Here is a 22,523-nt window from a genome sequence, read left to right as displayed (position 1 = left end):
TGGAGGGTTAAGATTGTAACAAGTTTTCACTTACATTGGAGAGTGACTTGTCACCTGCCTGTAAGAAAGAAAAAAAAAATCTTAGTATTTCCATCATCAGACAACAGACTGCAGCTGAATGCCACCAGCTTTACATCTCAGACACTGGCCTGATGGGCCACTGTATGTTTACTGTGGTACTTAATGGGTTCCAGAGACAGGGATTGAGAAAGCAGAAGTAACCGGGCATGGTGGTGCATGCCTTTAATCCCAGCACTCGGGAGGCAGAGGCAGTGGATCTCTGTGACTTTGGGGCCTGCCTGGTCTACAGAGTGAGTTCCAGGACAGCCAGGACTACACAGAGAAATCCTGTCTCTAAAAACATCCAAAAAATAGATAAAGCAAAAAGTAGCTTTCTTCTTTCCCTAACCACAGAAAACTTTTCAATACCAGTAGGGCTAATAGGCTTCTAATTCCAGAATATACTTCCCATGTCCATCTTGTATTCCTAATCACTTTCCCTGTCCTTTTTTCTAGCGTGTGTACATGTCTATGGGTGCATGTGTATATGTCACATGTACATGCCTGTGCAGGCCCAAGGCTCTTCCACTGTTTTATTTAAAGTGAGTCAGGGTCTCTCAATCAAACCAGAGCTCTGTTATGGAGAGGCTTGCTAGGCAGCTTGCTCAGGGGATCTCAACTCTGTCTTCTGAGGCTGGAACTATGGCCAAGCAGTACTGACGTGGGTTTCTGCAAGTCTGAGCTCTGGTCCTCACAAGGACTATAAGCACTGAACAACCCCCTAATCCCTCCTTTCTTATAACTCACAACACAGTAAAGAAAACTTATACAGTCCAATGTGTTCTATGGTGTATCCCAGTCTACTTACTTAGTTGCTAATTAAGTCCTTGCTTGATTCTCAGTAGGATTCAAAGCAGCTTACAGGTCTATAAAACAGCCATGTGTGGTAGGCTGATCTTCTCCTAGATGCTGGGCAATGAGTTTTTGTTTGACTAGTACCTGACTGCAAAGTATAAATGATGTGGCTCCTTTGTCTAGAAACATAATTCATCAAAGGATTGCTGCTGCATGGCACTGCCCCCTCAATGTTTCAAAATAGCCCAAATATAATATTCCCTTTCCGCAAAGGCTAAATCATTCTCCTTTGAAAAGTGAAATTTCGATAACCACAACCAGTAATAAAATTACAAACAGGGTTATATAAACAAGAGAAATAGATGAAAAAATATTACTAGGAGTCTAAGGATCTTTCCCATCTGTGTGTGTGTGTGTGTGTGTGTGTGTGTGTGTGTGTGTGTGTGTGTTCATATGTGAGCATGTGGAAGCCAGAGGACAACCTTAGCTGCCATTACTCAAGCACTACCTACCTTGGATTTTGAGACAGCGTCTCTCACTGGCCCAGGGCTCATCAAGAAGGCTAGGGTGACTGGCCACTGAACCTCAAGGATCTGCCTGTCCCTACCTCCCTGGTCCAGGATTACGAGTATGTACAACCACGCCCAGCCTTTATACATGGCTTCCGGGAAGTCAAATCAAGTCCTCCAATTGTACAGCAAGCACATTATCCACTGAGCTACGCCCCAGCCCCTCACCAAGGTTTATATTTGAGATCTCCATTTCGGATGAAGAAATACTTCTTACCAGTAGAGTAGGAGTTACAAATGTGAGACAAGGGTTCTCCATGCCGCCGTAAGGGAAGGACGGGGGCAGGACCAATAGATCGTACTGCCCCCACACATAGGGACCTCCCAGATCTTCTGCGATCTGAAGCATAGATTCAGTCTGAAAAACGAATGCATACGTATCTCCTCTTAATGGTCACAACAGTAATTCCTTGAAATTTTGCAAATAGCTTTCTGTGAAGTTTGCAAGCTAGGAATCTTGACTGAAATGATAAATGATAAATAGAAAGTAGCAACCACAGATGCTTGACCTAGCACTCAAACCTTAAATCTCCTGTCTATCACAATCATTGGGAAGGTTTCCTACGACCAACCTCAGAAAATTCATAAGCAGATTTTTCCACCTGCTCCTTCTCGGACCACACCAGAGTTCTTGGGCCAATTTGCCTGCAAAATGGAAAAGCTTCGTCAAAAAAAAAAAAAAAAAAAAAAAAAAAAAAAAAAAGTCAAGTCAATTACTCACCTGGTTCTAAGAAGGGCCTAGACATCTTGTAATAACAAACCCTTACAAAATAAAACCAGACTGACCATGTGCTCACCAAGAGCGGTAGGGCCAAGCACCCTGAGATAACAAACCCGCTGTTAAACATACAGCAATAGCTTTATCTGTTAACTCTCTGTGAGGCACAGTCCAGGTTCAAGGAAAACCGAGGCACGACATGGAGGTCAGCTTCCGGGCTCTGTTATAGCTTCCGGGCTCCGTGCTAAGACCTCTGAGGATATGGGCTACTCTCTCAATCTCAAGAATTCAGAAGCCCAGTCAGAGATTGAACAACAACAATAACAACAACAATAATAATAATCCTAGAATAGGAAGAGATTACATACTTGGTTATACTGGACACCATGTTAAGAAATCAGCAGGTAAAGCAAGTAACAGATGACCCTCACGGACGTCATTCAAAAGAAACAAACTGGCCAGCAAAGGGCACCTGCTGCATTCTATTTATATGAAGTAACTAACAGTCACATTGCAGGCATGGAAACAGGACAGTTGCAGGATGGGGATGCTTACGTGGGGAACAGGGTTTCAGTTCTGCAAGATGACGTTCAACAGATCTGTTTCGCAACAAGGTAGCTATATTTCACACTACCCAACCCCATTTAAAAATGGCTAAGACTAACATCCATGTGATTTTTCACCATAATTATAAAAACAAAAAGAAATCATACTTTATAACCATGCATTATCACTTCAGCTTAAAATGTGGTTACACCAAGTCCCCAAAGAAGATTTTACCATGGTACTCTGCCACAGTTGAAAACAGTCTCTAGAACATTCCTTCTAAACTTTATTCTCCAGACATTTATTGTGCAGACTGGGGAGTATCTGGAGAATTCATTAAAATATAAATTTTGGTTTAGAAGGCTTGAGAAAGGGCCCAAACACTTGCATTTTTTCACTTTTAAAATTATATTATGTATGTGTATGATGTGTGTGTGTGTATGTGTGTGTGTCACAATGCACACGTGGAGATCAGAGGACTACTCTGTAGAACTAGATTTCTTTGTCCACCCTTACTCCAGGGATCAACCTCAACAGTGCAAGGCTTGCCTCCAAGAGTCTTCACCCAGATTTGCATTTCTGTGAACTACCAGGCTGTGGTCTGTAGACCAAGCTGTGAGTGCGACCCAACAAAAATTTAGCAAGGGTCACAAAAACACACACATTATGATGAAAGCTGGAATTTTTTGACAGCCATATTTTGTTTAAAAAGCAAAACTAAATTAATTTCAATAATATTTATTTGACCCAGTAGATCCAAAGTATTATTTAAACACAGTCAGTATACAAATTATTAAGGAAACATTTTACGTTTCCATACAGTCTTCTGAAATCCAGACTGTATTTTTATTTATAGAGCATGGCAGTTTGGATGAGTTGTGTTTCAAACGCTCAATGGCTTCATGCAACCACAGCTTACAGACAACACAGCGCTATTCTACATGGGCTTAAAAGGAACAAGACATAGGCCCTGGCTTGGACAGGTCTAACTGTATGACCGAGCAAGTTCCTAAAAACTCTGAGTATCAGTTTCTTCTTGGTAAAATGAGAACAACAGTCACAGGTACCCGAGCTGAAGAGTCAACGAGATAAATGCATTGGAATGAGCATTCATCGACAGCTGCTGTAACAATCATATTGTCGTTTATTGAACGCTTCCTACAGGCCTGGAGCTTTCCATCCTTAGAAGTGTATATCTTCCCTTTTCCAGAAGAAGGAAATGGAACTCAGAGGCAGTGAGCGATCCACAGACGAGCTATCCAACCTGGCTCTGGCTTGCCTGACTTCTCTATCATGTCCACATTCTTAGCAACTAAAAGACGATGGCTGTTAAAAACATTCCAATTTTCAGTTGTTTAGAAGTAAGAACAGAGTCGGGAGGAGGGTTCAGGCAGTAAAGTGCTTGCTTAGCAAGTACAAGGACCTAAATTCAAATCCTAGAACCCATGTAAAAGTGCTGAGTATGGTATTGCGTGTTTGTAACCCCACCACTGGAGAGGTGGAGACAGAGGATCACGTGACGCTTGCTAGCCAGCTAGCTCAGCCTAACTGTACAGCTTCAGGCCAATAAGTAGACTCAAGGAGGTGGACAGCGTCTGAGTATGACAGCTGAAGTCATCCACTGATCTCCACACACATGCACAAGTACATACACGCACGCACGCACGTGCACCTGCCACATATACATACAGATAAAAATTTGAAATAAACTGGGTGTGGTGGCGCACGCCTTTAATCACAGCACTTGGAATGCAGAGGCAGGTAGATCTCTGAGTTCAAAGCCAGCCTGGCCTACATAGTGGGTTCCAGGCCTGTCAGAGCTATAGATTGAAACTGTGTACAAAACAAAACAACCAACCAAACAAAAGAGCACTTTGGCTATTGATAAAACTTTAATCAAAAATACCCTATCTCTGTACTCTTTCTAGGATTCCAATGGCTTTATAGATCTTCCCTGTTTCACGTAGCTGCCTAGGGGGCTGGAGAGGCAGCTTATAATTTCAAGGAGAAGGAAATGGAGAACATGAGACATGCATTTTCAAGCTCACATCTGATTCCTGTCTCAGTCTAAAGGCAAGAGTGTGCTCATTTTTCATTTGGAAAATTGAAGGTGTAACAGTAAAGACTCTGTCATCAAAATAACTCGTCTACAATTTATAATTCTATTTGAACTTCTCTAAAGCTGTCAGCCCGACATCTTGGGCAATACACAATGCCTGTCTACCCATCAACCCTGCCTGGGAGGTCAACTTGTCTATGGTTTGATCTTTTCACAAACCACAGAATTTGCGCAAAAGCTCACCTGCTTTCTAAAGCTCCGACGACTAACGCGATCAGATAGCATGGTATGGGAACCTAGAAGAGACAAACACACGCTGCATCAGTGAGTAGAAATGGTGCAGGTCGGACAGTTCAGATGTAAAATGATGCAATTCTCCTTTAAATCTCCAAGTGTCACTATAAAGCACTCTCCTGTGGTCCTTCTCAAATAGAACTACTTTTGAGGGGCAGATAGTTCAAACATATGCTACAAAAACACTTCAAAACATCCGTTTCCCTTTTATTCTACAAAAGGGAAGGCCAATGACATGCAAAAACCAGGACGGAACAAGTTTAAACGGGACATTAGGCGTTTCCCAAAAAGTAACCGCTAAGTACACAGGCACTTTTCCCTTATATTTTCAGATGTTTTTTTCCTTCCAACTTTTAAAACATTTTCCCCCTAAATTCCTTTATGTTTTAAACCAGCAATAAGTAGATGCCAAAGCTGTGATAACACAGGCCCCGAAAGGAAGCAACACCGTCCACTGTGAAGACAATTAACATGTCTCACAAGTATATACAGATAGTCCCTTCTGTCCGCTCAAGGTCAGAGACACAAGCTAGGTCCATTCCCAGCTGCGTCAGAATTTTAACTTCCAGGGCGGCAACACTGCTCTTCTCTGGTAACGCCCCCATGTACAGACACTCCTGCCGGTTACAGCGCATACAGGAGGTGAGGACGAAGTCTAAGAGTAAGGACATATAAGAACAGGACTGGATCCAGGAAGCGCAGTCAGGTACTCCCAGCCATGCCTACTGAGCAACCTCTCTGTAAGTGCATCAAGAGGGCAGAGGGCTGCTCTTGAAAGTCCACCCTGTGCCAGATTCCCAGGACAGATGCCGGTTCCTTGAAGTTCACTACCAACCCAGGCAGACCGTAGCCGCTCATCTGATCTTACCCTCTGGTTGAATCTGTATATCTTCCTGCTGGGGTCTTCTGGGTCAGGTGCTTCTCCGTCGCGGATTGCACTCATGAGAGCCACCAATTCTTTTGGGACAGACACCTAGTCCGAAGCAGGGAGAGAATCACTTCTAAAGTTGAGGGTCTATGCATCTTTTTTTTTTTTTTTTTTTTTTTTGGTTTTTCGAGACAGGGTTTCTCTGTGTAGCTTTGCGCCTTTTCCTGGAACTCACTTGGTAGCCCAGGCTGGCCTTGAACTCACAGAGATCCTCCTGGCTCTGCCTCCCGAGTGCTGGGATTAAAGGCGTGCGCCACCACCGCCCGGCTTGGGTCTATGCATCTTAAACTAAACATATAAAATGATTTTCTCACCACCTAGTCTTGTAAATGGGATCAGCAACATGGGAACGCATCTTAGCAATGAAATGGGATGAGTCTTTCCCTTTACCAGGAATAGTAAGGGCAGGGTTTGGGGAGAAACTATATTAGAACATCAGTTTGCTAGCTACTAACTGCAGGGATTTGGGTGGGTAACCTCCCCGAGCCTCAGTTTCCCCACCAAATATGGGCAAAATGTCCCAGGTTGGGACTGACCAGCAGCTCCATGAGTGAAAATGGAGGTCAAAAACTGTTCCCTTCTACGCCCCCAAACAAACTCAAAAGACGATATACTCATGGCAGGGCAGAGGATGTGGCTTTGGCCATCTTACATTTAGAACTTGGAGATACGATCAGTATTTTCTGAGGGGGGGGGGGGTAACTACAACTTTGGCTGAAAACCATGGAATCGTTTTCTCTGGAAATCACAAAACAGAGGGTCACTGAACACCCCAAGTGTTAGTGATCTAGCAAGTACACACCCTAGCACAAGTGTGATCTGCTTGTTTTTTGCACGGATCAGGCCTCCCTACTATAACGAAGACGGAGTCGATCAGCAGGGGTCAGTTTCACCTCCTCTACCATCTAGGTCATGACACGTTCGTGGGCCAACAGTGGCACTCACTGACAGGCAGTTCATGACCGTCATTCGGACCTGTTCAAGGTCACACAGTTTGGTGGTAGAGAAGATTCCAGAACTTGGAGGTCCCATGCCTCCAAGCATAATATTCTACAGCACTAGAAAAGTATGTTCGGCCCTGGAGAGACTGGGGAATGAGCAGCTCCCATGAGTGAACACTGGTCTTTCTTTTATTTGCTTGGTCTACGGAGGCCAGCCTCTGGAATGGTGTTCATGAACTATAATCCAACCCCCCAAAGGATTAGCAGGACCAGTGACGGAGAAGAGCACACACACACACACACACACACACACACACACACACACACACACACATACAATCGGTAGATGCTGCCTGGGGCATCTACACGTGGGCACCAGGGCTGCAGAAAACATTCTTAGGAAAAATCGTCTTCAATTCTTACTTCAGATCCAGAATTTTAATTTCTTTTTTAACATGAGGATAATATGATTTCCCTTTTTCACACTTACAATGTTTAAAACTACCTTTTTATTAGAGATTCAAAATGATGTCCACAGACCCAGTAGGATCCTATTAAAATGTAACTATTACACTAACTATTAAGAGATTAATTAAGGAACACTCATATGAAGTAAATATCAACACCATTCCTACCTCTGAAGCTCGGAGCGGCTCCGTTTGTCATCCACACCACCTTTAGTTAATTCAGTTACCAGTTGTGACGCTTACCTCCGCCGTGTAGGTTAGCTTCACCGAAGGGGTGTCCTGGCACGGGAGGACTGCTCTGCAGTGGATGGCCTGGAGGGAGGAAGAGAAAGGAACGGCTGCTCCCTCTTCTCACAGATCAACTTCTACAGAAGCAACGAAGATTATGCATTGGTCTGGCATAACCTTTCTAAAGACGAATACAGTTTTTGTATCTCATGAAATCTTTTAGAGTAGCAAGAAGCAAACCTAGATCCGTGGGTTTAAAATAATCAGATCTCAGGGCTGGGAAGCCTGGGGACCTGGATCTGGATCCCAGCACCCGTGTCTGTCTGTCTGTCTGTCTGTTCTGGTTATTGTTTTGTTTTTATAAAGCCCGTCCTGCTGCACACTCCTGTAACCCTCTGCTGGGTAGGTGGAGGCAGGAGGATCACTGGACCTCACTGGCTTGTCAGTCTAGCTGGTGAGTTCTGGGTTCAACCAGACACAAAATATCAAAAAAGGAATAATAAGATGGCAGAGACTGAAGACACCTGATGACAACCTCTGGTTCCTGTACACATGTGCACAGCACCCCCCACATCATACACATGTACACAACACCCCCATGTACACACACACATACACACCATACACATATATGCAATAACCCCACATGTACATATACACACCATCCACATGTACACAACACCCCCATGTACACACACACACCATACACACCATACACATATATGCAATAACCCCACATGTACATATACACACCATCCACATGTACACAACACCCCCATGTACACACACACCATATACATGTATATAACACCCCCCACATGTACACAAATACACACACACACACCATACACATGCGTACAGAACCCCTAACATGTACACACATACACTATACACATGTATACAATACCTCCACATGTATACACACACAAACCATCCACATGTATGTAACACCCCATCCACATGTATGCAACACCCCCCACATGTACACAAATACACACACACACACACACACACACACACACACACACACACACACACCCCTCTTCTTTATGTCTGGTCAACCTTCACAGTTCTGTTGAAACATGACATGAACTGTTTAGCACTGTTGACAGTCACGTGGATAGAGAGGCTCACAGGAGCCAAACTTGTAAACTCATCACACCATGTACGGTGTGTCACGAGGAACATCAGCCTCCCCAAGGCTCTGAAAGACCTACAACGAGCTGTTGGACTCCTCACACTCATTTTATCAAGAAAACCATTTTCTCTACTTGACATCTAATAGGGTGCAGCATCTTCAAGAAAACAACTTGGGGAAAGTTATCGTCTCTACGTTTCCATTTGCAGCACATTTGGGGAGTAAAAACGAGGAAAAGTCGGGAGAACAGCATCGCTCAGGCCCATCTAGACAGGCCCATTCTTACACGCTCTGGAATCTCCCTCGGCACCCACATCAATCAGAAACACGATTCCAACAAAGAATGGCCACAGGATCTGCAACTTTATACGCTGCCTGTGTTTGATCTATTACTGCTCAGGACACTGCACTGTGCTTACCACAGTATTCATACTAACACCCCTCTCTGAAGCTATCTTGAAAAACCAAAAGAAAAGAGAATGTCATAGCTAATACTTGGCACGTTAATTTTAAAAATCAAAGTAAATTACACACACACACACACACACACACACACACACACACACACACACACGGGCGTGCCTGAACACATAACCACAACAAGGGCAAACAGACTTCAAGTCTCTCACTTCACATCTAAAGGATTCCTTAAAAACCCAATCTTGCCGGGCGGTGGTGGTGGTGCACCCCTTTAACCCAGCACTCCGGAGGCAGAGGCAGGAGGATCTCTGTGAGTTCGAGGCCAGCCCGGTCTACAGAGCAAGATCCAGGACAGGCACCAAAGCTACACAGAGAAACCCTGTCTCAAAAAAACAAACCCAACCTGGAGGGACTGAGAGATGCATTAAGAAGCACCTGTCACTCCTGCAGAGGACGCAGGTTCAAATGTCAGCAGCTACATGTCAACTAACAACCGTCTATAACTACAGTTCCAGAAGATCAAACACTCTCTCCCAGCCTCCATGGACACACATGTGGTACACAGGCACACACGCAGGCAAAACACCCATCCACATCAAATAAAAACCAATCTTTAAAAATACAGAACAGTGGGATCAAGTCCAACCAGACGAACTAACTGGGTCTCTCTCCTGAAGCAGGTTCCCAGAACACACTGCTCGAGCGTCTCCCCAGGCTGCGGCCAGGTGGTCTGGCAACACTGCAGCATTTTACATGCATGCCCCAGGCAACAGCTGGAAGCATCAATCAAGTCACATCTGCCCACGGCCAGTCAACCGCAACCAATTCTTAATCTACCTGGAATCTGCTTCCTGTACTTTAAAACGCTGCCAGGAAAAGCCTGGAACAAAATACTTCAAATTTACATTCTTGGGATCTACCCGCATTACATTTCTTGTTAACTTTACCTTATGAACATTCTATGAGAAACACTGACTGAAAATCAGCAATTAGGAAGTGACACGGGGTACATGATTTGTATATTCTTGCCTAAAACGTTTTATCTTATTTCGAGTCATTTTCCGTGTTTGTTTTGTGTGTCTGTGTGTGTGTGGTGTGTGTGGTGTGTGTGTGTGTGTGTGTGTGTGTGTGTGTGTGCGCGCGCGCATGCGTGTTTGTCTGTTTTTTGAGACAGGGTCTCATGTACCCCAAGCTGGCCTCTGATCAGCTTTGTAACCAAGGGCAGCCTCGTACTTCCGAACCTCCTGCCTCTACTCAAGAGCTGGGGACAGGAGCACGCACCACCCCAGCCCTTTTCCAGATAATTTTCTTACATGAGAAAGATATCTCAAGTAGTGCCACACAAAGTAAATATGTTTAAATCACGCTCTGTTGCTTTATACATTTTAAATTGAACCTGAGCTCAACATGATAGCTACCACACAGGGGTATTAAGATTAAACAATGCAAAGTATCTGACATGATGCCTGGAAATATAGTAAATGTTTAATGAGGGGCTTTTGTTGTTTGTTTTCAGAGACAAGGTTTCTCTACAGAACAGCCCTGGCTGTCCTGGAACTCATTTGGTAGCCCAGGCTGGCCTCGAACTAACGGAGATCCGCCTGCCTCTGCCTCCCGAGTGCTGGGTTTAAAGGTGTGCGCCACCACTACCTGGCATGAAGGGCTTTCTCTAATCAAAGTGATTTGATTATTAACAGAATTAGGACTTTTTCTTCAGAAAAGATTTCTATTTATCCTTGTAATAAAGTATCTCTAATTGTACAGTATTTTAACTCTAGCTTTAAAATGGGAAGAAGTATTTGAAATCATGTCATTCTAAAAGTATACTTAGTATATTTCACAACTAGGAATTCAATCTTTCAGAGTCCTCTTTCTCACTGGTACAATTTCTGCAACCACCACACATGACTTTTGTTGATTAAATTTTTCTAGTGTTTTAGGGCCATTCATTACGCCCCTACTCAAGGACAGGGTGTATTCTAGCTGCTTGGGAAGTAAGTACAAATAATCCTTAAATACTTCAGTTTAGGTAAGTTGTTTCCAAATCAAAGAAATTCTGACTTCAAAACACTGTATTAATAGCCACTTACAAACGAGAGTATACGTTGTCTTATATACTTTGAAACAAAAGCAGTGTGCTGTATAAGGCCTGCATGTGCCGGGAACCTTCCGTCAGTCCCGGGACACCCTTTTTACCTGGCACTGACTGAAGAGGTATGGGTGTTGCTTCCCAGAAGTCTGCTCGGGAGTGAGCCACTGAAGCGCAGAGGATTTGGGAGAGGTCTCATAGGAAATTTCTATAACCACCTCTTGATTTCTGCACGAAACAGAGACAGAAATTAATCCAGTATAATTACACTTCCCAGAAGTTGACTTCAGAATATACACAGGGAACAATAGCATAAGCAACTATCCTGCGGTCTCACTGATGGAGAGTGAGTTCTAGAGACGCGGCAGCTTACGTAAATCTGGCTGACTTGGCTGCCTGAATGTCAGCCCGGAGTTTCTTCTCACTCTGTGGTACTCATGAACACATGACGGGAACTAATATCAGCCAGGTGGCCCACAGTGTGTTACCTACTTTACATCCGTGACATCGATTTGTCTTCTGTGACAGTGGGGATGTGGAAGAATCAATTTCGTCACTCTGGCTACCTCAGCGGTGGGTGCCAGCACGTGACCAGGGTTGCTCTATGACATGGTAAGTCACATCAAGAGAAAGAAACGTAGGCCGGGCAGTGGTGGCGCACGCCTGTAATCCCAGCACCCGGCAGGCAGAGCCAGGAGGATCTCTGTGAGTTCGAGGCCAGCCTGGACTACAGAGTGAGATCCAGGACAGGCACCAAAGCTACACAGAGAAACCCTGTCTCGAAAAAAAAAAGACAAAAAACAAACAGAGAGAGAGAGAGAGAGAGAGAGAGAGAGAGAGAGAGAGAGAGAGAGAAACATGTAGAATCTAATAGTTACAAAATCTCTTTCTCATAGAGATTCATACTTAATGATTTTTGAAGTATCTCTCTGTGACAGACTAGAGGAAACAAACACTGGTTCTTCACCCCAGAACACGGATAACGAGGGATGAGCAAGAACTCTGGAGACTGGCAGCCCAACCTGGACCGAAATCCTGACTCCATCACTCACAGATGGTGAACACTGGGGCAATGACTGCACCTCAACACACCCGTTTCTTCCCCTGCAGAATGGGGTTAATGAGGTTGTCTCCCAAGCTATGCTGGTGGCTTCCTTCTCTTCCTTTTTTCTTTAATATTTTAAATTTATTTATTTTTATTTCACATACATTGGTGTTTTGCCATGGGTGTTGGGTCTCAGGAACTGGAGTTACAGACAGCTGTGAGCTGCCATGTGGGTGCTGGGAATTGAACCAGGGTCCTCTGGAAGAGCAGTCAGAGCTCTTAACCACTGGGCCATCTCTCCAGCCCCTTCCTTCTCTTTCTTGAAAGGAGGAGGAGGCATAGAGATCCTGGAAGGTGAAGCAGATCATCCTTACTTCAGGCTAATAGTTTCTACTTTCTCCCTGCCCTGAGTATCAAGGGGTGGGGTATACTCCCTGCCTAATGACTCTGCCTACTGTTTTCTTAAATGAGTAACTTTATTTCTCTTCCAGTCTCCTCCCTCATCTAGAAGGGCCGCTCCTAGGCTTAAAGAATTAAAGACGCTGTGTAATCACTGATACTAAGAGTGGGTCAGAGTCAGTCACTTGGCCATAGGACTACCACTCCATCAGTACCAGTAGCTGCCCTCTGGGATACAGGCAAAGAGTGTGTGGCTTCACATACTCCCCAAGTCATCCTGAAATGGCATGCTCCCCACCACCCCCACACACCGGTGAAATGCTGAGCAGCTACAGAAGTCGTTACCCAGGGTCCTAGTCACCAGTGTTTCATGCACTTCATCACTTCAGTGTTTTAAGAACATATCATTTTTCTTTTTGTTTTTTGGGGTTTTTTTTTTGTTGTTGTTGTTGTTGTTTTGAGACTCCTGGATCTCACGCTGTAGGCCAAGCTGGGCCTCGAACTCACAGAGATCCGCCTGGCTCTGCCTCCCGAGTGCTGGGATTAAAGGTGTGTGCCACCACTGCCTGGCAAACATACCATTTTTCACTGTCCACACCAATGTGAACAGATTACAGAAGCGACTGCCAATCACTACATATAAACAAACATTAGAAACACAGGAAAGGCGTCTGAATTATTTTAAAGCATACTTTGCCATTATTCAGTCATAAAAAGCGGAGGGCGGTCATACTTGCTCAGAGCGATGGGAAGAGAGATCTCCATCGGTGACCCTTTGTAACCCTGTCTTTCTCCAAGAGTGTATTTGACTTCTTGGCCATTGATCACCACTTTTTCTATTGTGAGGTCTTTTGTATCCAAAGTCTAAAATCAGATAAGAAGAAAATAGTTTTATGCATCAAAAGAAACAAATATTAGACATAGGTTTACTACGGTGAATGTAAAACTAGCTACTTATAGAGCATAAAATGCAGAGCGGAACTAAGAATAAAAGGCGTATGGTAAGTTTTGTCAGCTTAACACAACCTAGAATTGCCTAGGAAGAGAATCTCCATGGGGGACTGTCTAGATGAGTGTAGCCTGTGGGGAACTGTCTTGACTGTGTTAACTGTGGTGAAGAGTCACCCACGGTGGGTGGCACCATTTCCCTGGGTGTGGGTCCAGAACTGAATAATGTAGAGGGGCTGAGCACAAGCATGCAGCATGCTTTCATTCTCTCTGCCCTTGGCTGTGGGTGTAACCGCTGCTTCAAATCCCTGCCTTCACTCCCAGTGATGATGGACTCTAACCTCACATTGTAAGCCAGGTAACCCCCCTTTCCTTTACAGCTGCTTTGTCAAGGTGTTTTATCACAGCAAGAGAAACCAAACTAAAGCACAGAGTCAACAGAACTGAAGGACCCTTTATTTCTCAACACTCTAAGCAACCTGAAAACGTTAGAGTTTTAGGACTTGTATATAATTAACTCTGGGATACTCATATATTTTGGACTCTGAATAAAAGCCAATCTTAAGTTAAAATGCCTTTCACTCTGTTAAATGTTAACTTCTGTTATAGAAATCTTCACCTGTGTTTTAAATTTCTTTCACTCTGATTCAATTTAACATATTAATGTCTCACTATATAGTCTCTCCTAGAAAGCATACACTCCGACGATATACTTTAGTAAACCCCCCCCCCATTAAAGCAAACGTTGGCACTCCTTAGGCAGACCACACACAACTACTGTTGAATAGCTAAACAAAGGTCAACCCTGGAAGGCAATGCCGCCTAGCCAAGCCTGCAGGTGGCTGAGCGACCCTAGGCACTTACTGTGGCCAGTTCAGACCACCTGCCTTGGGCACGAGCAGGGCCACTGCAAGTCTGAGAATTTCTGCCCCACAATCTCCCCAGAAACCACATGGTTTCACCATCTCTCAGTTAGGCTCTTGTTGTATACCACCAAACTGTTTCCCAAGAGCCTGAACAAGCCTCTCACAGTACCTTAGACTCTCTCTGTCCTTCCAGATACTAACTGGGCTACCTTCCTTCCTTTCTAGTTTAAAAATCGAGGGCACTCTAAGATGGCTGCTGCCACTGTCCCTCAGTGACTTTTTTTTCTCCTCTTCCTCTGGCTTTTAGCACCTTGGCTACTAGAAGGGAAGTCTCCCTGGTCCACGAGATCTTTCCTGGTAAGCTGACCTCCGTTCACTCTAGCTCTTTTTTGTTTTGTTTTGTTTGAAACAGGGTTTCTCTTGTGTAGTTTTGGTGCCTGTCCTGGAACTCACTCTGTAGTTCAGGCTGGTCTCGAACTCACAGAGATCCGCCTGGCTCTGCCCCCCGAGTGCTGGGATTGCAGGCGTGCGCCGCCACTGCCTGGCTCACTCTAGCTCTTGTGGGCTTTGCCACTTGGTGGGAACCCCACCCTGGATTCCGACTTTCTGTAGAAATGGTTCTCTGACTTAATACTTCTGCCCCTCTCTTCTCTGTCACTCCTGAACACAAACACACGCCAATGCGAGCCTCAGCCCTTTGCTTTTCTTGCCATATTCTTTATCCTTCTCGCTCTTCCGCATGCTCGAATAGCCAGCCAGACTGTACCAGGTGCTTTTGTTTGCTTTTTGAGATAGGGTCTCATCTCGGTTCCAGACTGGCCTTGAACCCTCAATCTTCCTGTCTCAGCACTCCTACTGTGTGCAGGGAGGTTACAGGGACGTGCCGCCACACCCTGCTCTACTAGTCTCCGCCAGCTGTCATTTCCCATGTGTTAACTGGACATCTGTAACTGCCTGGTCAACACAACCCCAGGCAGTACCACCTCACATTCAGTAGGCTTCTAAAACTGACACCACCCCTGTACCCCCTCAGGCAGCTCCTTCCTCTGACATCTAGATTCTCTTCCTAGAACTCCTCAAGGTACCAAATGTTTGACCCCAACTATTACTTCAACTAGAGCTGGCTCATCTTCTCTCACGCTTGCACATTCAGAATATATGATTTCTATCTTCATAAATACTTCATCAGCAGTCACTCCTTTCTGTCTCTCCGTGATCTAAAGCTTCTTTCTGAACATCAGCTTGGTTTTAAAGATATCACTTGACTATCTGTGTTTATAGCACACCTTAAAACAAAAAAGATGGATTAAATTGGGTCATTTCCCAATGGAACACATTCTATTTTCCGTATTGCCTGAACTTTTCAAATCTGGTCAGCATCAGAGGAGTTAGTTATTCTAATGACTACCTGTTGCGAAGAAGCCACTTTTAGATCTCCTGACTGTTCTAATAGCTGGCTGGCTCTGCCCTCTCCAGTGACACCCGCTGCACTATTCCATTATGACTGAGGTGGTTTAAAGAGAATGTTATCCAGGTCTGCACCCCCATGGTTTAGCTCAGTACCTGAAAATTATCAGATGGCAATTTTCCCATGAAGCAACTTCTAGACCAAGACAAGACAGAAAACGCGATTTTTAGCTACAGAGCCCATCCCAAACCTCAACCTTTCTTTCCAAAGATTGTAAGAAATTCTCTTTCAAATTTCACTCCGGTTATTGACCATCACTGTCATCTAAAACAGGGGGAAGGAAACTGGTAACTGAAGAGTTAGAATTGGACCTTCCAGCAAACATTCACTGCACACCAACTAGTCCCAAAGCCAAGCTATCTACATAGACATTAAGACACTGCCTTGCATATGATAGAAGGTCCTAAGGAAATGATTTACTATATGTCAGTGTCCCTCTTTAGACAACACACAAAAAGGCTCTGCATTCCCAAACAGGTGACGTGCAACATAAGTAAGTCACTTTGCCTTTTGCACAGACTGCTGGGAAGCTCCACGTCAACTTTACACAGTACACTTCTTTTTGTGTCTGGTTGGGCTCTAATGCCACGTCTTGATTCTCTTACATTTATTCTCTTCCTCTAGATTCCTTTTTTAAATCTTATTATACTGTGTATGTTATTTTAATTTTATTTTTCCTGGTCCTAAGGATGAAAGCCAAGGTGTCACACATGCTAGGCAAACAAAGCTACACGGCCAGTCTTTGCAATATGTTAATCAATCTCAAGCTTTTTTCTAAATAATAGCAGGTTTGAGGCTGGGCATGATGGTGCACGCCTTTAATCCTGGCACTGGGGAGGCACAGCCAGGCAGATCTCTGTGAGTTCGAGGCCAGCCTGGTCTACAGAGTGAGATCCAGAACAAGCACCAAAACTACAAAGAGAAACCCTGTCTGGGGGCGGGGGGAGGGGGGGGACACAAAACAAAGCCAAAATCAAAAACCAAACTACCCTGATATGATTTTCAGCTCAGCCACTGTACTCGGTGGAGCCCGGAGGCTGTGCAGCATGCAGAAAGACTCACTGCCTGGCTCCCTCCATTCCTGGTGGCTGACCTTGGCCATAAGACAAAACCCTCGGGGCCACTAACTGAAGAATACCTCAATGAAATGGAAAATTTTAGGATAAGAAACAAATGCTTGGAAGTTACAAATTCTGAGTAGCGAGGTTCAGGGTAACTAACCTAAACCTGGGAAAGGATTTTAGAAAGGAGGGAATTGGTCCTCTTAGAGAGACCGTTAGACACCCCCACAAACTTCAAGAACAGAGTAGTAAAAAAGACCCAACTTCTGGGCAAGTGGAAAGGCATGGTGCAATGACACTTTTGGGACATAGACAGCACTGTTAGCCATCTTCAGTTTAGGTACTGCTTTCTAATTGAATCTGTTCTATTAATCAAACTCTTCACTATTCTCTGCAGGCCAAGTGATAAACCAGGAATTTCAGAGGCAGATCGAAAAGACACTTTCTTCCTCCCTTAAATCTAAGCCAAAAATTGCGGCTCATGCCTGTAATCCCGACACTCAGGATCTTGAGATAGGAGGATCAAAAGTTTGAGGCCAGCCTGGGCTACATACTGAGTTCAAGGCCAATCCGAGCTACAGAGAAACACTGTCTCAAGAAAGGAATTCCTAATCTACTGAGGAAGAAATAAGTTAACTTCAAATAAATATAACTAGCGCCAAGCATTTGGTCTCAAGACTGTTGTCATAAACAAGCAAAACAATTACCAACAGATGTTACTTTGTACTATAATAACCTCTTTTGCAGAAAACTGAACATTAAAACTTCAGCTACTCCCTTCAACAGATATGCCAACCAGAAATAAAAAATTTTAAAGTCTTACTTTTCTGAAGATTGGGAAAACGATACCAGATCAGTTGTAAGATTGAGACATTGTGTTAAATACTTAAGCCTCCAACTCTTACTGACTTTCTGAGCAGAGGTGGAGCTTTCTAGCTACACAATAAAGGGTGGCATAAGGTCCTATGAAGCAGCGATAGGCCAGCCAAAGTCACTTTCTTTTAATAAAAGGAAATTGAATCCCAAGAAGACTGAACTTCTGCCCGGCTGGGGCAAAGCTGCCCTTGCAGTAAGAGATAGCAAGCCGGGACTTCAAGACCAAAGTGCAGTCTATAAGGAAATAGAACTATCTTCTTCGCCTGTAAAGCTTTCATTCTTCTTTCTTACAGTATTTTCAGTAATTATATGCCAATATAAGAGTTAAGTGCTTTATTAACAAACAAATAATAAAAAGATTTTAAGGGCAAAATCACTGGTTATTTGCACTTCCAATTCGCCCAATCATGGACCCCCATTAATTTCACTCCTAAATTTCAGCCCTGGTTGCTTCCTGTTGTGGGTCCGTAAAGACGACCAAACAGCGCCGCAAAAGACATCGTCTAGCTAGCAGGCTGAATATTGCTGGTCCTTTCCTGTTCCTCTCATTTATTTCTAAAATACTCTTCTATGACTCAAGGAAAAAGTTCGATCCCGAGACCATCAGATAAGATAAGAACACTGACTACAGATTATACGGAACAGATCAAACTATGGAATAGTTCACGATTCTAAACAAACGTTTATTCAAAGGGTTAGAGAGTTTATAGAAGGACACATTTTATAGAAAGTGCAATAATGACTTGCTCCTTGGAACTACTCATAAAAAAAAAATTGTATTGAGTCATCCTTAGAAGACGGGAGGGTCCCACGGGTTCTTAAACTATTAGAAGACAGTGGTGATAAGAAGCAAAAGCAGGAAGGGGCCCTGAAGAGCAGAGGTTGCTTATGCAACAGAGACTGGACACCTCAAAGCAGGGTGGAAAGGGCCAGGAACCCTAAGGGGTGGGCAGGGAACCCTAAGGGGTGGGCAGGGAATCCTAGGGGGAGGGGGCAGGGAACCCTAAGGGGCGGGCAGGGAATCCTAGGGGGAGGGGGCAGGGAACCCTAAGGGGTGGGCAGGGAACCCTAAGGGGGAGGGCAAGGAATCCTAGGGGGAGGGGGCAGGGAACCCTAAGGGGTGGGCAGGGAACCCTAAGGGGGAGGGCAAGGAATCCTAGGGGGAGGGGGCAGGGAACCCTAAGGGGAGGGCAGGGAACCCCAAAGGGGAGGGCAGGGAACCCCAAGTGGGAGGGCAGGCACCACTAAGGGGCTTGAAGCACAGGATGGGAGATCTGAGAGCTGGGTGAGACTGTGGAGTAAGGACAGTACCCTAGGGGCTGGAAAAGTCGGGGACGTGGGACGGGGTTCTGAGACGTGGGCCAAGGAAGAAGTGGGGGGGGGGCAGAGGGTGTAGGGGTAGTAAGCGCTGGGAACCGGGATGATGGGGGTGGGGGAGGATGGAGTATCTCAGGAGTGGGTGAGGGGTGAAGCGTGGAGGGGGCCCAGGAAGAAGGGAGGGAGCGGGAGGAGGAGGAGGAGGAGGAGGAGGAGGAGGAGGCCCTCCTACGAGGAGGGTGAAGCAAGAGGCTGCAGATGCAAAAGCGGGGCTGAGGAAGGGGTGAGGGGGGACCTGACAAAGAGGTGCGGCAGCCCCGAAGAGGGGCCGGGCGGGGAGAGCCAGCGATCAGCGATCGCGGGGCTCTCGCGCGCGCCCGCCCGCGCCCGGGGGGGAGCAGGGGCGAGGAGCGGGAGGAGAGCGGCCCCGGGAGCAGCGGCGCGGCCCGGCGCGGCGCTCGCTGCCCAGGCGCGCCCCCCGTAGTACCAGGCTGCGCAGATTATCCTCCTGAGACTGGACGGTGAGCGCGGCCGTCCCGGTCAGCGCCCGGCGGGCGAAGTCGACGCTGCAGCGCAGATGGAGGTGCCGGGTTCGGCAGACCGAGGCCGGAGAGGCCAAGGAGCAAGTGTCGGCGACCTCGGGCATGGTTCTGGGAGGCGCGGCGCGCACGTCGGTCGGCCAGCACCCAAGACGCTCGACTGCCGGCCAGACTTCCCCACCGCCAGCCGGAGCAGCACGGAGGGAAGCGCCGAGGGGAGGCGGCGCGGTGCACGCCGGGAAAGGGAGGCTCCGAGCCTGCGGGAGGCTGGGCGGAGGGCGGGGCGGAACTACCAATCCCATGGTGCCGCGCGAGCAGGCCAGCGCTAGACAGCCTGGGATTGGGGGGCGGTGAGAGGGGGGACCGATGGGGGGGGGGAGCGTCTGCAAGCAGGGGAAGCGGGGGTTAAGGGAAACGATGAGTGGAGTGGAGACAGCGAATGGAACACTTCCATTTTAGCTCGGTTCAATTGCGGGAGAAGCCACGATGGCACCACGAAATGCGAGGGCTATTGGCGTACACTTCCTGAGGGCGGGGCGGTCTAGAATAGATAAAAGGTCTCTCAGAAAGCCCAACCCCATGCAGTTCCTCGTTAGTATAGTGGTGAGTATCCCCGCCTGTCACGCGGGAGACCGGGGTTCGATTCCCCGACGGGGAGGCATATGTTGTTTTATTTTTACGGGCTTTTCCCGGGTTCTCTTGGATATTTCCAAGTCCTAAGTACCTAAACCGGAATAAAACAGTATTACCACACACACAAAAAAAAACAAACGGTGGTATGTACGCTGGCCACAGGAGCACGTCTAGCGCGGCTCCGCCTCCTGTAAAAAGCAAAGGAGGGTTAAAGAAGATGCCAGGTACTTTCATTTTAAGCAACTTTTAAGAAGGCCTGAGAAATGAGGAACGACCTGTGTTATTCAGCAAAGCGGGTCCCACCAGATTAAGTCCCTGAAAAGGGGTTGTAACACTGGCAAACATTGCATATTTTGAAAGACAGGAAAATTCACCTCTCTTCTAACCACTTCCCTAAAAGGTTACAAAGACGTTTTTTTAATCCTAGTTCCCTCTTGCTTCACACAGACTGCAAATGCTCAACGTAATTTGCAGATGTTAAGTGCATTCTGCCACACGGGGCTGCCTAGGAAAGGGCTCGTGGGGAGTGGGTATCTCTAACCAAACCAGTGGTTAATGTGCACTCGACTCCCAGATGCTCCAATGACCTACCCAGCGTGGTGCTTGGCTTCAAGGCAGGGCCATGCAGCACAGTACATTCAGTTCTGGAGGGACACGTGTCACCTCTTCGGGGAGGGTCAGGGGTAACATAACCGCGGGGAGAGCTCCTGAGATGGGGCTGGCTTGACAGAGCATCTTCCTTACATTTAGGCCAAGCAATTAAGTTCTGACCAAGGCAACGGAAGCAGAGTGTCGAGTATGGCTTCTGTGAAGTATCCTTCACAATAGCAATAAGCAAAACCAAACCGCTCTTCTGTTCTCCAGAAGGTAAGATTTAAGAGCTACAAATCTAACCGCGCATTACAGCGTCGACTTGGAACTGTGTGCTGAGAAAGAGATAAGCAAAATAGGAGGAGCCACTAGCCAGAAATGGCCCACATCACTGGGACCATGGAACCCCTCTGTTCACTGCTTCAGGTGTCTTTTGAAAGAGAAATAAATTTGTTGAAGACAGCGTTATTTTTGGATGTTTTCAGTCTTTGCTAGGAGCTGGTCCTAGCTGTACGTGCGTCAGTTTCAGCCCAGCCCTTGCCCATGTCTGTCAGTCTGCCGTTATTTAGGAGTGGGACGTACTAATTTTCTTTATCTGAAAAAAATTTTCATACAATATATTTTGATCGTTTTCCCCTCCCCCAGTTCCTCCCAACCTCTTTAGTCGCCCAACTTCATGTCGTTTTCTCTCACTTTTAAACGACGACAAAGAAACACAAAACACAAGAAACTCCACCAAAAGGAAAAACAAAAGACCAATAAGACCAAAAAAAAAAAAAAAAAAAAAAAAAAAAAAAAAGCCCAAACAAAGCAAAATGAAACAAACAAAAAAAATACCACTGAGTTTGTTTTGACCGACTATTCCTGGGGATGGGGCCTGTCCCAAAGTGTGGATACTTCTGGAGAAAACTGATTTTCCCACGTGGCAACCGGTATCAGTTTGCTGTCATTTTATCGTGGGCTAGTGGGAAAGTCTGAAAACTTGTTGATCAGACTAGTCTTTATTCTTCCATGTGTTATCTGTCTGAGCATTCTTCGACATTTAGTCATCTCACTTCCTTGCTTAAATCTTTCGAGATCCCAGGGAGAGAAAGTCAGAGAGCTGGTTTTCTTCAGGGTCTCCAGTGCTTCGATGAACAGCCTTATACCCACTTGCATATGGGCAGCTCTAGTCGGACTCAGTGGAGTTTTTTTTATGAAGGATATGAAGTTGGGAGAGGAGGAGGAAGGAGAGACTTGGGAGGAGCTGGAAGTGGACTGAGGGATAGAGTTGATCAAAATAAATGCATTCATATCGGAAGAAAAAAAACCCAACAGCAACGATAATAACAACTTTCCAAGATCTCACCAATGTTGACATGCCGTAATGTTTTAGCATGCAATTTCCATTAGTTTCTCTTCGTCACCGTGGCTGTAAAACCTGAGGACAACTTGGAGGAGAGATTTTATTTCATGGCTTCAAAGGGTTCAGTCTTGGGGTGCTTGACACACACAGAACATGGAGGCAGCAGACACACGTGGCAGGGGG

The 22,523-nt window shown here is 45.8% G+C and overlaps 1 protein-coding gene and 1 non-coding gene across 4 annotated transcripts in view; one reads left to right on the top strand and one right to left on the bottom strand.

Annotated features, from left to right (window-relative positions):
- Nucleotides 1-20,015, bottom strand: part of Lta4h (leukotriene A4 hydrolase) — a 35,549-nt gene extending 15,534 nt beyond the window's left edge. For 2 of the 3 annotated variants that reach the window (XM_052753128.1, XM_052753130.1), the window contains exons 1-9: nucleotides 19,720-20,014; nucleotides 13,430-13,560; nucleotides 11,360-11,480; nucleotides 7,621-7,689; nucleotides 5,910-6,014; nucleotides 4,991-5,043; nucleotides 1,997-2,069; nucleotides 1,642-1,782; nucleotides 35-58 (exon numbers count right to left, since the gene is read on the bottom strand). In XM_052753128.1, coding sequence (XP_052609088.1) covers nucleotides 35-58; nucleotides 1,642-1,782; nucleotides 1,997-2,069; nucleotides 4,991-5,043; nucleotides 5,910-6,014; nucleotides 7,621-7,689; nucleotides 11,360-11,480; nucleotides 13,430-13,560; nucleotides 19,720-19,878 — 876 coding nt within the window. In that variant the 5' untranslated portion in view covers nucleotides 19,879-20,014. Of the gene's footprint in view, nucleotides 1-34; nucleotides 59-1,641; nucleotides 1,783-1,996; nucleotides 2,070-4,990; nucleotides 5,044-5,909; nucleotides 6,015-7,620; nucleotides 7,690-11,359; nucleotides 11,481-13,429; nucleotides 13,561-19,719 lie in introns of all 3 variants that reach the window. The other variant, XM_052753129.1, reaches the window with a different exon arrangement.
- A 342-nt stretch (nucleotides 20,016-20,357) lies between these two features.
- On the top strand, nucleotides 20,358-20,429 carry Trnad-guc (transfer RNA aspartic acid (anticodon GUC)). Its single transcript has one exon. It is a non-coding gene; the product is annotated as a tRNA-Asp (tRNA).
- Nucleotides 20,430-22,523: the final 2,094 nt, after the last annotated feature.

The sequence above is a fragment of the Peromyscus californicus genome, unplaced genomic scaffold (genome assembly GCF_007827085.1).
Source record: "Peromyscus californicus insignis strain IS unplaced genomic scaffold, ASM782708v3 Scaffold_24__1_contigs__length_46423439, whole genome shotgun sequence".
NCBI classification, from domain to species: Eukaryota; Metazoa; Chordata; class Mammalia; order Rodentia; family Cricetidae; genus Peromyscus; species Peromyscus californicus.
Note: the sequence above shows the minus strand (reverse complement) of the source record. Positions and strands in the feature narration are given on the sequence as shown.